This window comes from Rattus norvegicus, chromosome 9 (assembly GCF_036323735.1).
Source record: "Rattus norvegicus strain BN/NHsdMcwi chromosome 9, GRCr8, whole genome shotgun sequence".
NCBI classification, from domain to species: Eukaryota; Metazoa; Chordata; class Mammalia; order Rodentia; family Muridae; genus Rattus; species Rattus norvegicus.
Window position 1 is genome coordinate 4956205 of NC_086027.1, and position 15983 is coordinate 4972187.

The window sequence follows — 15983 nt, forward strand, 5'->3', positions numbered from 1 at the left end:
GAGTAATGTAGAATAATCTGGATGCAAATGATTGCTGTTAGGACACAGACACTAGAGTCGAAGTCTTGGTCGTGTTCTGGTTGTAGTTTGAATGGCTGATGAAGTCAGTATCTGTGTGGTCCCTGTCCCCAGTTTATACAGGTTAAATACAGTGCAGTCTTGCCGGGGACGGTTAAGGTCATTAGTATTAGTTTCTCATGACTGACTGATCCGCTATCGACAATCCAGCATACTAAAGAAACAGGAGTACGGAAGGCCACCCGCACCTGTCATACCACAGAACCAGCTGAGGTACCAGGTTAAAGTACAGCCAGTCTGTGTCCCATAGGTGCTTCAATAAATTCACTGAACTAAATTAGATAAAATCAGTAATCTTGTTTCTAAAAAAGAAGTAAAAAGAAGAGTGTATGTTATGAAAGGCGTTCCCAACACGTCACAAATATTATTCTCCCTGGAAATAAGAATCTGGCATTCGTTGGGACTTCAGATCATACAAATAATTAGATATGTGTGCTATGTATGAAAACAAATTATTCTGCTGTCATTACTTAGTGGCTAAGGGAGAGCCCTGATTCTTTTCAATTAAAGAATACATTTACTGATAAATTCCTAAACCTCTCTTTTTTTACATTCCGACAAAGAGTTACACAAGTTATTACAAGTAAAATTCATTAATGATTGCAGAAGAAAGAAAACCTCCAATAAATATTATCAGTACTTCCAAAGGCTCATTATAAATTCTTTAAAACAGCAGACAAGTTAAAGAGCTGGCCAATCTGAACAAAAAGCCTGTCTGGCCTCCAGTTTGTCTCCTCTTTGAACATAATCACTGATTAAAATAGATTTTATCAGCTCTGTGGAACTTCAAAGCTCTCAGAAACAAAAAAAAAAAAAAAAAAAAAAAAATTGAGGAAACCTCCCTCCTAGAGAAAGACAGAATATTCTCCAGGCTACCGGCCTGTTTGGTGAGTTCTTGATCACGTGTCCAGGTGAAAGACTATTTTCAAACTCCACCTGCTCATGGCCTTGTGCCAAGTAAGTTGTAAGTAGATGCATTCATCTCTGTGTCCCTTGGTAGGTTCATCAAGAGCTGTCACACCAGATAATGGTACCTTCTTGCTTCTTACTCGATAGTGAGTGACATGGATAGTGGACTTTTCTTAAATCACACTGAAGAAGGATAGGAAGACAGTAATGATTTCTGTTATGCTTCAGCAGGTGAATTTCTCTCCACCGCATAATTCACAGAACTCAAATTCAATAAAACATTATATGAGGGTCCATTACTGTTACCAGTTTCGAATAAACCATCTTAATTCTTTATTTTACTGGAAAATAAAGTGTGTCAAAGACAGAAGGGAGGAAGTCACTGAGCAGGATCAGAGTTAATCTCTGGGTTTTATTTTAGTTTTTAAAGAAATGCATTTCCTTGTAGCACAGCCTTTAAATGACAGTATCAGAGAGAGGTGAACTTAAAAGTGTGTAAGTGTTGAGGCACTGGCGTTCACTCCTGGCTATAGATTTCCATTAAAAAGATATCACGTAGACAGAACTGAACGGATGGCATATGCTAAAAGCTACTGTCTTCAGTAGCAATTAAATAACATATGCCTATCATTCAGAAAGGGAGAATTCCTTTAAACAAGTCATCATACAAATTTCACCTTAACTTTTCAGAAATGGTAGACTCTCTGTTCAACACTGTATACGACAGTCTTGGGAGGATTATGGTTTAATTTGGGAAGCCCTATTAAGATGATGGGAGAGGCTCAAGAGCTAAAACAGGAAGTCCAGGATTTTTAAAGTTGTCAATGACTAAAATAATTCTCAATTCCTAACCGTGCTGCCTATGACACCAATGTTTTAACACACTCCCTACCCATATCCGAGCTTCGCCTTTTTACACACGGATTTTATAGTAACGCTCAAACCCGGCTGGGTTGGAAGTGAGCTGCAGTGAACACACACCGACTTGAGATGTGCAGTCTAAGTGCAGAGCTCTCTCGCTACATATGCATCAGCATGTGTATTTTCGTACTGCACGCTCACACCCTACTCTCACTCTGCACCTGCTTTTATTGAAATGCATACACTCTGAAATAAACACACGACATGCATTCCTATGAATGTATAATCACCAAACTAAATGCAGCTGCGTGTGGGCGCGTGCGTGTGATTTTTTTTTTTTAAGTATGACCACTGAAAGATACATACATGCTTGTGTGTGCAAAAGCTGGCTCCCAATACACATTTATATATCCACAGGAAACAATACATATTTTAAAAAATCCATACAAGGCTCAACATCTCTTTCCACTGAAAAACACCCATCACCAATATATAAATATTATATATTTAAAATTTAATTTGTATTTATATTTAATTATATATTTAAAATTAAATCTGTTTATTGATAAGTCCAGGGTTCCAAATCATTCTGTTTTGTTTTTCTTTTTTCAAAATTGCCCATTTAGGGACTGGAATCTGGATGAAGTTTTGCCATTGTTGTCCATGCTCAGAAGAATGAACTCACTGTTCTTCATATAAACTACAGGGACCCACCTTTTGAAAGGTGCTAATTCATATGAAAAGAGGATTCAGCACTCCCTGTAATAAACCCTACAGAGAGCCACAAATGTTCTATGTAAGAACCAAAGACAGCACTTCACAGGCACAGCTAGAAATTGTGCTGACCGCACCCCTATATTCTAAGCACACATAGGCCATACATATCCTTTGTGCTTTAGCATACAACTATTTGTTCAATTCTTCAAGCGCCTATCAGTAAATCTATAATCTGTGTCTGTGTCAAGGCTGCCTTTGTCTGAAGGCTTTTAATTGCATTCAACAAACATCTGACTTTTATGTAGTCCCAGTTTTTGGCCCAGTACTAAACATTACTAGTAATTATTGTATTTACAAAATAAAGAGTGCTATGGCAAGTCAGAATTTCTAGACACTGGCTTGTGATTTGCTCATTTTTTCAAAAATTATCGCCCAAGGGAATTTAAGAGTCATACTGAATTTACTAGCTGATAATAAATATAACTTTAAAGCTGGAAAAACACGGATCCTGGTAAAAAAAATGATACAAAGTTTTTTAACCCAAGATATAACCCGGTGTAAAAGCCATCCTTCTAAAAGCAGAACAATGAGGAACGGAAAAGCAGCTGAGGGAACTGGTAGGAAGGACCGGGAAGGCCCCACCAGGCCTTCGGAACCTAAAACCCGTCGGGGCCAGCCAAATGCAAGCCACAGATGGGACTCTCCCAGGATCAGGCACTGTGCTAACAAGGAATCAATACTACCTTATTTTTGTACCAAAAATTATTCTTATAATTGTATAATAAGAAAAATAACCTTAAAGGCAAAAATGAGTTTGGCAAAGGACAAATAAACCAAAAACAAAAGAAAAAAAATAAAAACAAGAAAACTGAAAAGATACTATGTCCTCAAAGCTAAATGTTCTTACTGTAGTATGGCTTGGCTCAAAATACACTATATTAGTATCTAAACATATAAACCTTTATAAACATAAAGATAAAATCCCCTGTAGAGATTATGTCTCACAGGAATCTGCCCCAGGAGAGAAAAGGTATTAACAGGGAGGGGCACTTTTAGGCCTCCAGGAGAAATCTAAATTGAACATTTAAACTCGTGCCTACAGGCCAACCAAGCACAAGTCTGCTACATAGACAGGCGTGAGATACCACCAAGCCACACCCATTCCTCCACTGTCCAGTGCTACTGGGCTACAGAGTGATAAAAGATTTTATGGCTCTCAAATATTTACTATGTGGATTTAAAAAAAAAAAAAAGGAAGGAAGGAAGGAAGAAAGAAAGAAAAAAAAAATCCTAGGACTCTAGAAAAAGGAAGCAGGAGGAGAGAACCTTAGAAGTGTGGTCAATCCTCACAGTGTGCAGTGAGAAACCGTACAGTGCATGTCACTCAACCATAAAGATGGGGGAAAACAAGAAGGAGGCATGAAGAACAGGGACAAATCATGGAGGAAGGAAGACAGGCTAAGAAATGCTGCAGAGTTAAACGACGGAAACCACTCGCACGTGGTACAATTTCAAAAAAAAAGAGTTGAAGAATGTCGACGAAGCACATTAATGTCCTTAGGTCTGCTGTGAACAGAAACGTGGACAAGGACACCAGGCTAGACCCTTCTTCACCGTCCACCGCTAACGCCGACTGCTCTACGGGATGAGGACAGACGTTTGCTCCTGAAAGGGGAGCAGGGCAGACGAGGAAGAGACTGGATTTAGGCACCATAGCCACAGGCAATGTGATCCCATGTTAAGGGACATGAACCCAGCGTTTAAGAACGAACAGAACACCAGCACGGACGGGGCTCAGGATCAAAACAAGGGAAGGGGGAGAGGAGGGGCGGGACAAGGAACAAAACTGACCTGAGTTCTGTTAAAAGCCACTCGTGCAAACACTGCCTGTGAGATTCCGGCTCGTTTCAGTTCATCCCGCACCCACTGGTAGATTTCGGAAGAGACCTCGGTGTTGGTGGAAACTTGCTGCTCCAAAGGCTTGTTCATAGACCTACTGACAGGGGGAGGGTGGTTCAAGTACTGTTGGTTTAAGGACTGCTGGGCCAAGAGTCTGTTCACTGCATACTGCTGGTTCAGCAACTGGGCCATCACCAGCTGCTGGTTGACCAGCTGAGGACTGATAGGTGTTGACACAAGCCCAGGGTGCAGGTTCGGAAGAGGGGTCCGGACAGAGGGCTGGCTGCCGTGGGAGAGCTGTGCAGGGGACGGAGGCTGCTCAGCTGTGTTTCCTGGGACAGGCTGCTGGCCAAAATTGACATGGTTGGCGCCTTGCTGGGATAGCTCAGACAGACTATCCATCTCAACTAAAGTACACAAAAAGGAGAGAGAATCAAGTTCAGACAGCAATGAAGAACACGCCACACACTGCAGGACAACACTCAGCCCGTTTTGAAATGTGGCAAACATCTACCTCCCAAAATACTTACATTGGAATTTATAACAGTAGCAAAATTAGTTATGAAGTAGAAACAGAAATAAACTTATGGTTGGGGGGTCACTACAACCTGAAGAACTGTATTAAAGGGTTACAGCAATTAGGAAGGTTGAGAACTGCTTGCTGATTTAAGGATAAAAACTACTGTATACACATTTTTTTTTTTTTTACATTTGCTTTTAGGGTCAAACTATTACTGGTTTTCAGTTATAAGCAAGAGAAGGCTCAAAAGCAATGGTTGCTTCTTTTAAGATGGCCTTAAGTACACTGTTTGCTAAATGGCAACTAGAAACCGTGAGCTAAACTAAAAGCAAATAAAGTACGAAACAAGTAGTGAAAAACTTACAAATACTTCCTTATCTTAACTCTAGCAATCCAGGCAAAGGGAGGAAGCAGGCTGTCAGACGGGGTGTAATGAGATGGGCATAAGAGCTGGCTGCCCTGCTTGGCATCATAGGTGGCCTGTTCATTTAAGGCAACCACAGACACTAAGGATATCAGCAAATACTTCTAGGGATGAAGCAAACACATACTAGAGTAGAGCAAGCCAGCACACCCAGTGTGGCTAAAAGCTCAAATGCTTTTAATAGAAGCTGTGGTTCTCGGCAGATGCTAAGGAAGGGGTAGAGAGCTGTTCTGGTACAGTGGTGGCATTGTCACGATTCTGCGATTTATTCCCACCTACCCGGGATGAATGCTTCTCCCCTGGCTAGAACACTTGTGTGGATTGGCTGAGACTCAGCTCTAAGTGTGTCAAATGCTTTTGCTGCTACACAGAAGAGACTGGAGGGAGGCTGAGACCAGAGTGTACTATGAATAGGTAAGCCTTTTCAAATGGCCACACTTCCCGTGGGTAAGTTCGATTTGGATTCTAATCATCGTTTCTCTTTTCGTTAAAGATGCAGATGTTATAATCAGAGGAACGGGTCATATTGCTATACTCAATGATATAAGCAACATATAGCTGAGAAGGGGAGAAGCCTTCAGTTTCCACCAGTGATATCAGCCCACGTGGGCCATATACATGGAACGGTAATTCAGGCAATTATTCCAGAAATTGATATATTGTCTTCATTATGGCCCGAAGCTATAAAAGGAAAAGAATCCGTTTTGGTAGATGGATGGCTTTTCTTCAAATATTAAAAGCTAAAACATGCTCAAAATTCTTATCTCTAAATCTCCAGGGAAAGTTACTATTGTTGTTACTATTCAATGAATGTAATGGTGACACACAAAGATTTACAGTAGGGCATATGTAATGTTTTGTATATCTATGAGACACTGCATTCCTATTTAATGTTGAGATGTATCATCTGGAAGGTACGGCGTATGAAAGAGGAAGGTACAGTAACCTTAACCATGGTGTTTGCTCCTGTGGGCTCTAGCGGATTCACAACAGAGAAAATGCTCTACATGCTCGACCACAGCATGCAACTGTGGCCTGCCGTTTGAGACCTCAGCTTGTCTTGTGCATGTCCTGAGTAAGAAATGCTGATCTAAGCAGTGTGTTCAGAGAGGCTGCTAGGCTTGGACTGAAAGTTCAGAAATCAAAGTGTTGGTTCTACTCCAGATAGGAAGACAAGCGTCTACCTATGGGGTCTGGAGCCATGAAAACCACTCCATCTCAATGGTGGAAACTGTCTTTCGCAGTTGAACATTGTTTGAAAGCTGGTGTGAAAACAGGCTCTTTCTCGTTTTTTTGCAAACAAAAGCAAAAATCCTTAAGCATGATTATCTCTGTGAGAAATCACAGCCGGTATTAGTTATTCAAGGCCTGGTTAGGTCTTCACTGAGATGTTACAAAATGACAGCTCTCCTCCTCACGCCTCGATTTCCTGCATGTCTGACAACCGAGTCAGTGTAGCTGATTTAAACACAAACATTTATTGAATTTAATTATCTCATTATACTCATACCCACTCCCCCACCCCCAAAGAAACATTCTAAATTGATCTCTAATTGGGCAATCAAAAGATCTGGCTTTCGATGTGACTTTGATAAACCCCTAAATGACATGCAATGGTATGTCGCCACTGCAAAAGGACGGGTTCTTTTTCTTTTTTCCTTTCTTTTGCTTACCCATCATATCCTTTGTCTTCTTGAAATGTTTGTACCACCTTCCAAACTCTTGACATTTTGCTGCTGAGACATTTGCATAGTACGTGCTGTTCACGATGGAGGAGATCATGCTCTGTGTGGAAAGGGGAGAGCTTGTGTGAGAACACACCATGGCACATGCGGGGAGCCCTCAACTTCTGCTCAGGGACCTGTACCTGGCTTTTCGTGTTTCTAAGTCAACTGGGAGCAAAGCTTAAGCATCTTAGAATTCACTAAGTAGATCGCCAGATGCTTACTACAGGGGCAAGCCCCAGCCCCATAAATACAGTATCTGGTCTTACACCCCCTTCCCATCTCCATCCACACCACCTACTGCTCACAAATGTGCACCAATCCGAATTGGTCCAAGCCCGCAAAGGTGACGTCGTGATGGAAATTGATACAAGCTTCTAGCATTGCAGCATGGTGACTGAACTCCGCATTTGCTGTTCAAAGCATACCCAGTCCCCAGAGTCATGGACATTGCCTGGAAGCTTGTGTGAAATCCAGTTTGGAGCCCTATCTCTGACCTCCCCGTCAGCACCTGCGCCCTCCAACACTCCTCGGGGCAGCCAGGCATGGTCAAGTAGGAGACCTGATTTCTATATCTTCATGCTCAATGTATAGATTACTGCTGGTGAGTTAGGGTCTTTAGGGGTCACACTGAGGAAGCAATTGTTACAGGAGCCTCCCTCAGAAGATCTTCAGACTTGATTGCCGGTTTTATCTAGTAAAACTTGAGATGATGGTTTTAAATGACCAGAAAATACTTAGATATATACATTTTGTGTTAATTAACATTTTAAGAGTTCCATCCCCCAAAAGAAAAGGAAAGCAAAAAAAAAGAAGAAGAAAATGTCTATTTGTTAATTTTCTCTTGCTTAAAAAAAGAAAAAGAAAAAGTTAAGCCTTGCAGAGCTGGATGCTATGGTGCTTAGCCCATCAGTCTGCAAGTCCAGCACTTGGGAGGGAGAGGCAGGCAGACCTCTGAGTTCTAGGGCAGCCTGATTTGTATTATGGGTTCCAGTCCGAATCAGACTCATAGTGAGACCCTGATTCAAAAATAAAAAAGTATTGAAAAATAGCCAGCCATTTGGTAGTACAAACGAAGACAATAATGTTAATGTGTCATTAAGAGAAGGTTTAAAAAACACACACACAACCACACTTCCAATAAACAAAAGCATTTTTCCCGGATAATTTTGGTTATAGTAATTGCTGTGACTTAATTCCTGGTTCACCCACAGTCTGTAGTAGCTAAATTAACTCCCTATTGAGTCTTAGAAGACTGAAGCACCGAGCCTCCTGGTCCTGTGAGTAGAAACTTAAGAGCTTAAATTTCAGACTGGTTGGTCTACAGGGAAACAGCTTACAGAAGACTCCATTGTTGGGAGGCAAGGAACAACCAGAAAAGCCAGTTTGGGGACAAGAATATTTTTATATCATTATCTTCTTTAATCTACTTCAAATGTAAAGCTCTTTGGGCTATTATTAACTCCGACATCCATCATCGTGTTAATTCTATAGCACATACATATTCCTGAGGTGTGTACGTTTAGGATCCTCTCAAGACCTGGGAGTGACAGAGAAGGTGGAGTTATGCAAAACACAGCCATCTCACCAATGAGGCCCTGGGACAGCTTTTGTCCCCCACACTTTCTACTTTTTAGTTGATTTTACACTTTATTTCTCTAAAAAGACATTCTTAATATGCTCTCAAAGCCCTGCCATTAATCCAATAACTTGCAATTATGCTAAGAGTCTCCCACGGTCCATAGTGCAAAAAGACTCTCAGCAAGTTGCCAAAAGCAGAGCCAGGACTACCTGATCCAGTTAGCAATCCACCACTTCCATCTCGGTTAGTCCACTGTAACACTGGATCGATAATGTGAGACTCTAATACAACTATCGCGATCACCAAGAGCGAGCCGTGATTCCCAGAGGATGCCATTGAGGCTCCTCCACTTTAGTCCAATTTCTAAAAGGAATTATCGCACTTTACCTAGACATTCTAACACTTTCCTATGTTAATATAACACCGCATAGAAGTTCATACACTGTTAGAAACATGCAGAGGTTTTCAACAAATAACCAGTGTGGTTCGCTGTCCTTGGTTCTCCAGGTCCCATTTCCTTGGCTGATATGGCGGATAGAGCCTCTCTGCCCAAGGAGTTTGCCACCTACTAAGAAGTAGGGATGTCCTACATCTTCTCAATATACTATGACTCTCTGCACCAATGTCGAGGGCGAAAGGAGAGTTTGCATAATGAGTGAAAACATTCTGAAATCCTTCAGTAAATTTAAAGCTCATGTATGAAAGTGCCGTGCAGTTCCTTATTATCCACGTATAGAAAACGCACCCACATGTGCCCTGTCACCACGGCTTCCCCGGCCCTTGCCTAACACTAAATCTGTAGGCTATGGCCTGAAATGATCTTACTTACTGTTTGCTAGAGGACCCTCCCCCTGCACTTCCCTACTTCCTCACTGGACCTTTATGATATGGTAACATGGATCTACCAAAGATGCTTTCAATAGTCACTGAGATGACAGAGTAGGAAAAAGCGCCTGTTCAACCTGATTAGCTGAGTTCAATCCTCAAGAATTACATAGTAGAGAAGTGACTTCCATACACTGTCCTCTGACTAACACACAAACCTGTAGACACACATACATACATACACATGCATACACACACACACACACACACACACACACACACACACAATGTGCTCGTGCGACACAAAAAATTAGAATGCTTTAAATAACAGAAGGTAGCATCTATAATTTTCAAAATGATGTCTGTGTGTGTGCGCACGCATGGGTGTATGTGTAAACCAGAGATTAATATCAGATGTCTTCCTTAGTCAGACTCCACCGTATTTTCAGAGACAAGTCTCTCACCAGATCTTAGCCGCCAGGATGCCCTGTTCCACTTTTTCAGTATGGGGATTCTAAGCCACTATGTGAGGCTCTATATGTCATGTTTAAGTTGGGGATCTGTTTCAAGTCTTCATGCATGTGTCACCAACACATTACCAATTGAGACATCGCCTTGTCTCCACAGAAGTCGTTTTAGGTGGAAACTCAAGGATGCTCTAGCTAAATGTCATAGCAGGTGAGGTCAAGGGCTGACAAGGGCAAACAGCCAAAAAAACCCACCTTCCCCTTTGTTTCAATATCTCCACTCAGTAGATCTGGGATGACCTCACAGCAAGTATAAGACTCATCCCACTCCTCAGACCTGGAGGTAGCCCCTCGCTCTTGTATCTCTGACTGGGAACAGCTGTTCATTCTTCAGGCTCTACTGTGGCCTGATTTCTGTCAGGCCTTCCTCCCTTCCCTCTCTCAAGCAGGCAAAGCCACTGTGGTTAGCACTTCCTACACTGAGCACTTCTTCTAGACTGATCTCACCACAAGGCTGAACACACCTAGAGATGGCAGAGGACCACTGAAAGGAGTCACTCCTTTGGATCACTGGGACATCCTCCTCACCTTTGCTCTTCAAGGTCAAAGGCAACAGCATCATTGCCAAGTGAACTTTTCAATCCCAAATTCTTAGCTTTGAGAGCCTTTGTTCATTAATTTGCAAGAGATCCCTCTCCGGGTTTTTCAAAATCAACCCTACAGGCATCTCCAAGGAGACTGCTGGTAGTCCCCACTCTGCTCCCTTGGTGTCTGTTTATATGAGCACTTTGAAAGCCACACTTCTGTGGCAACTTTCCTAATCAGTTGGTGGCCAGTAGGTGTAAAAACATTAACATTCTGGGAGTCAATTAATCCAAGTGACTAAACTCCTGTGCTAGAAATTCCGAGTTCAAATGCTGCCACAGGGCACACTAACCTAATAGCAGGCCTCAGATCCCAGTGTTGGGAGATACAATTTAAAAGTTGGCAGAAATTGGCCGTGGGTCTCCTAACCCCAGTGTGACACAATATTCTCATCCTAGGAGCCAAGTTGTAAGCTTTTCTAAGATCCATAAAGCACATGTCTACTCCCTATGAGGAGCTTGGCTCTTTCTGAGTCTGCTAAAGTTCCGATCTGTGAGAATGCCATCTTCCCAGAAACCCCAGCCCTCTAGAAGGATACCATCTGCCACAGGCTGAGCCTCCTTTTCAGCCAAATACATTATTTATAACCTTTCTAATTGTGAAAAGGTAAGGGTGGAATTTTTCTAAAGCCTGACTTACATATTGTTGGAACATTCTGAACCTTTGCTCGAAAATCTGCAGGTCTCTCTCTCAATGTGGAAAACAGAAGAAAAAATGCAAGGAACTGGTTGAGGTTACATAATTTCCGCAAATGTTAGCTTCTTCCAAGCCCCTGCTAGGGAATCGCACGGGCTGTAGTGTATATGTATAACGCACTGAAAAATGAAGCAAGGTGGATTTATCGTTCAGCTTGGTCACTTTAGTGGCCAAGAGGACTGGTTTGGGAGAGAGTGCGGCTTTCTCAAGAACAAGGTTGTCAGCCAGGAAGGGCAAGTAATCTGATTACCCTTCAAATTGCTTGTTGTGCCTTTAACAACCCCCCTCAAAAAAAAAAAAAAAGGAAGAAAGAAAAAAAAGAAAAAAATACCCCAAAACAATGCTAATCAGGTTATTCAATCATTTAAACCAAAACTGTTCATGCTTTTCTGCCAAATCAACCAACCACAGCAAAATCTGTTATCTGTGATTGCTCAGCTTCCAGTCAAAAAAAAAAAAAAAAAAAAAAAAACCAGTTAACCCCCACTATTCCAAAAGTTTTCCAAAATACCCAGAAGCAAGGCAAACTGGGGAGAAGGAGGAGGAGGCCAGGCCCCTTTTAAAGGGGTAATCGGCTGCTCGGCATTTGCATATGACAATACACTCCTAGACGCCAGGCAGCCAGCAGCTCCCCGGTGTTTCTGAGCTCTCCATGTTGGCCTTCTGCTAGCTACTGGGGCTTTTCAAACAGGACTTAAATGTCTGGATCATAACTTGCTTGGGACTCAGGTCTGGGCTAACTGAGGTGGAGGAGAGAGACAGCATCTACAAAATGGTGGCTCACCCATGTTGGAAGCTCACGGGCTCCTTCAGCTGAGAGGGCAAGGGCTACCACATCTTATTTACACAATTATCTAAATACGATTAAACAGCTGATGGACAAATATTAAACTGGAAAATGTATAGTCATTTCAGCTTAATGTAATCCTCTTTCTGTAAACACCCAAGATGATTTTTTTTCCAACCAGAACAGTCCTGACATCTCATAAGCCTAAGGGTGAATAGCAAGAGATTGTTTTTGATAGTTATAAATATTCAAAAGACATGCAGACCATCTGCTTTCATAATACAGGTAAAGCAAGGCTGAAATGGTGGCTGCTGTATAAAAATGATTCTTTTAACAAAGTCTTCCTCTCCTCGAAACTATAAAGACAGATGTCAAAAACTGTTTACACAGAGCAATCAGGAGCGTGTAAAATGTAATATTCCTTTTACACACAGTGCTTGCTAAAGAGGTTTTTTTTTTTCTTTTTCTTCCCATCTGTGTGTTGCAACACATTTCTACAAGTTAAAAACATTTTTTTTTTCAAACAGAGATCTCATGAATACCCAAAAACATGCGATCTGGTTTCTGAATGCTAATTAATTTCAACTAAGGAATCGGAGTATCTTTTCCGTGTGGAAGGAATATATGTTTGGAATTGGAAAACTCCAGAGATAAAAGGCGAATGAAAAATCTCGCGCGGGTTAGATTCTGTGGGGCCAATCCCGCGGCTATGTCTCACCTGGATTCTATTTTTCCTGCTGGCTAATGTCTTTGTCATAAAGTTAAAAATCATTGTTTTCTGAAAGAAATACCTACACACAAAAAAAAATGTACAATAGCAAAACCAAAATAATTAGTCCTAACTCCTCTCTAGCCCGAATGCTGGGATAAACTCAATAGTTATTTCCAGTACCAGAACATGAATTCTGACATACCCTTTTCATTTATTAATGGCAAGGAGGGAATAAACATCTTTCTGCAATTTCCAATAAAAAGAACGTTTTTTTTCTGAGCTGCTGAACTACCAGATCTTTACTGTTGTTTGTTTGTTTGTTTGTTTGTTTGTTTTTGAGAAGCTCAATTTCCCAGTCTGTGTCCTTCCTCCTTAGGCAAGGCTTGACTACCTATGGCTGCATTTCCTAAACAGTTCTTTATGTGTCTGTGGAAAAGCCAAAAGTCAAACGTGAACTTGCCATCAAACACAGCTGAATCAACCATATGCAAACACTATTCTGATAGGGATTCTTTGTTAATGGGGTCTTGTTTAAATTTCAAAGGCTATAAAATACCACATGTAGGATCTTTTTTTTTTTTTAAGGCATATCCTATGAGGCAGTGGCAGGGCCTGAAAGTGTTGGAAATTAGCAGGTAGTCCCCATCTGGTATTTGGGGCTAGGAAAAAGGGAACTGTGCTTCCATTTATGAAAGCAAGTGACAGGGTCACTAGGTGTCACACTCTGATGTCCTTGTTAGCTGATGTTCTCCTCTGGAACTTCTACTACATTCTAAGTTATTCTCTTGAGGGACACACCTTTGAAATCTCAATTTGTTAGGAAAAGAGAGACCATTTGTAAATCTCACTTAAACCCTAGTTGTCAGAGTTAGGGAGGGCTCTTGTCATTCTTGACCAATCCTGATGCCTAAAAAATGGCATTTGCATCCAAAGTAGCCAGGACGAGCCAGCAGAAGAAAACACATTATTGAGTTCTGACGGAATACCAAAGGAAGTGGGGAAAAGCACACCCATCTCTGCTCTCACTGTGCCCAAATCTATTTCCAGAAGGTGGAAACACCATCATTTTGCAAAGTGCAGATATCTTAAATATCTAATAACATAAGCCATGGCTTTCAGAGAAAATGCTGGTGCAGTGGCCATGTGTCTTCCACACAGTTAAAGTAATTTTACACAAACCCCAGATAATATCATTGGACCAAATCCTCCACTCTGTCCTCCTCTCTTCTATAATAAAACCCTCTAACCACTTAAATACTCAGAGCTGAACCTGTGAAGCATTTGTAAAAGGTCTCTCGTCAGGAGTAAAGGCTATGATATTGCAAAGCAAGTACACAGAACACAGAGAGATCTGAATCCTCATTGTGTCTTCCACCAGGGTTAAGAGTCTGGGAGAGGACTGTCTTTTCGAAGGCCCTCGGGAAGAATCAATTGGGCTTTATACACAGCACTCCACAAGCACACCCTGTACACGTCTCCAACTAGAGCTGTGTTTGCAGGAAGCTTAAAGTCTCTTAGCATCTTGCGTGTGATAAAATTATTAAAAATGTAAATGTTATTGGGTTAAACATCACAGTAATCTAAGTAGACTTCACTGGAGCATTTTCTTTAGATATGCCTAAGTTTGGGAAAATCTGATTAGATCTGATTTAGCTCAATCTGAGACTGCACATTTACACACCAGCTATTTCTGCTTATGTCTTCTCTGATGCCTGTGTGTAGATGGGTGAATGGGCCATCTTTACAGAGGACATCATTTCTAGTACCTAAACGTAGCAGGGAAAGACATCAGACTCATTTCCTTAGCTCTTAAACAGAGTACTTTCAAAAAGCTTTACCGTGCAAAATAAAGACAAGAGCTCCAGTACTTTGAATAATTCACTTTTCCAAGCATAACAATGTGTGCTAGCCTCTGAAGCTATCCACAAGAATCTCAACTCTCTTTGAATTGTTTCTTCATATAAACAGTTAAATTTCAGACCATACTGAGTGTGTATGTGGTGTGTGTGTTTGTGTGTGTGGTGTGTGTGTGGTGTGTGTGAGTGTGTGTGTGTATGTGAGTGTGTGTGAGTGTGTGTATGTGGTGTGTGTGAGTGTGTGAGTGTGTGAGTGTGTGTGTGTGAGTATGTGTGTATGTGGTGTGTGTGGTGTGTGTTTGTGTGTGTGGTGAGTGTGTGTGTGTGGTGTGTGTGTGTGAGTGTGTGTGTGTGGTGTGTGTGTGGTGTGTGTGAGTGTGTGAGTGTGTGTGAGTGTGTGTGTGGTGTGTGTTTGTGTGTGTGGTGTGTGTGTGAGTGTGTGTGTGGTGTGTGAGTGTGTGAGTGTGTGTGAGTGTGTGTATGTGTGTGTATGTGTGCGGTGTGTGCGGTATGTGTGGTGTGTGTGAGTGTGTGTGGTGTGTGTGTGAGTGTGTGTGTGTGTGTGAGTATGTGTGTATGTGGTGTGTGTGTGGTGTGTGTGTGTGTGTGGTGTGTGTTTGTGTGTGTGGTGTGTGAGTGTATGTGTGAGTGTGTGAGTGAGTGTGTGAGTGTGTGTGAGTATGTGTATGTGTGTGAGTGTGTGTGTGTGTGTGTGGTGTGTGTGGTGTGTGTGTGGTGTGTGTGTGAGTGTGTGAGTGAGTGTGTGAGTGTGTGTGAGTGTGTGTATGTGTGTGAGTGTGTGTGTGTATGTGTGTGGTGTGTGTGTGGTGTGTGTGTGGTGTGTGTGAGTGTGTGTGTGAGTATGTGTGTGAGTGTGTGTGTGTATGTGTGTGGTGTGTGTGTGGTGTGTGTGTGGTGTGTGTGAGTGTGTGTGTGAGTATGTGTGTATGTGGTGTGTGTGTGTGGTGTGTGTGTGTGTGTGTGTGTGTGTGTGTAGTGTCTGTGTATTTGTATATGGGAGGGGCTATACCCAACATATACCAAGTGTTGGGCCACAGGACCTCAGCAAGCCTTTCAGAACCCTCCCCTCCCCACTCCCCAACCAAATGGGTTATGACTATCAGTCTGGCCGAGCTCTCAGACATCTACTATGCGGTCTACACACCACATTCTCATATGACTGTGTTTCACAGAAAACTAAGAGAGTAGGCTGGCCCTTGATTTCAGGGATTGGGCTAACATTGTTAGCTCTCACTCAAGAATCCCCATGTCTACTACACA

General features: G+C 42.0%; 1 protein-coding gene across 21 annotated transcripts in view; it reads right to left on the bottom strand.

Moving 5' to 3' along the window:
• The window catches only part of Satb1 (SATB homeobox 1), a 93402-nt gene that overhangs the window by 39247 nt on the left and 38172 nt on the right, over positions 1–15983 (bottom strand). For all 21 annotated transcript variants that reach the window (XM_063267079.1, XM_063267074.1, XM_063267075.1 and 18 more), the window contains 2 exons: positions 7082–7193; positions 4417–4871 (listed from right to left, as the gene is read on the bottom strand). In XM_063267079.1, the coding sequence (XP_063123149.1) occupies positions 4417–4871; positions 7082–7193 (567 nt within the window). The remainder of the gene's footprint in view (positions 1–4416; positions 4872–7081; positions 7194–15983) is intronic.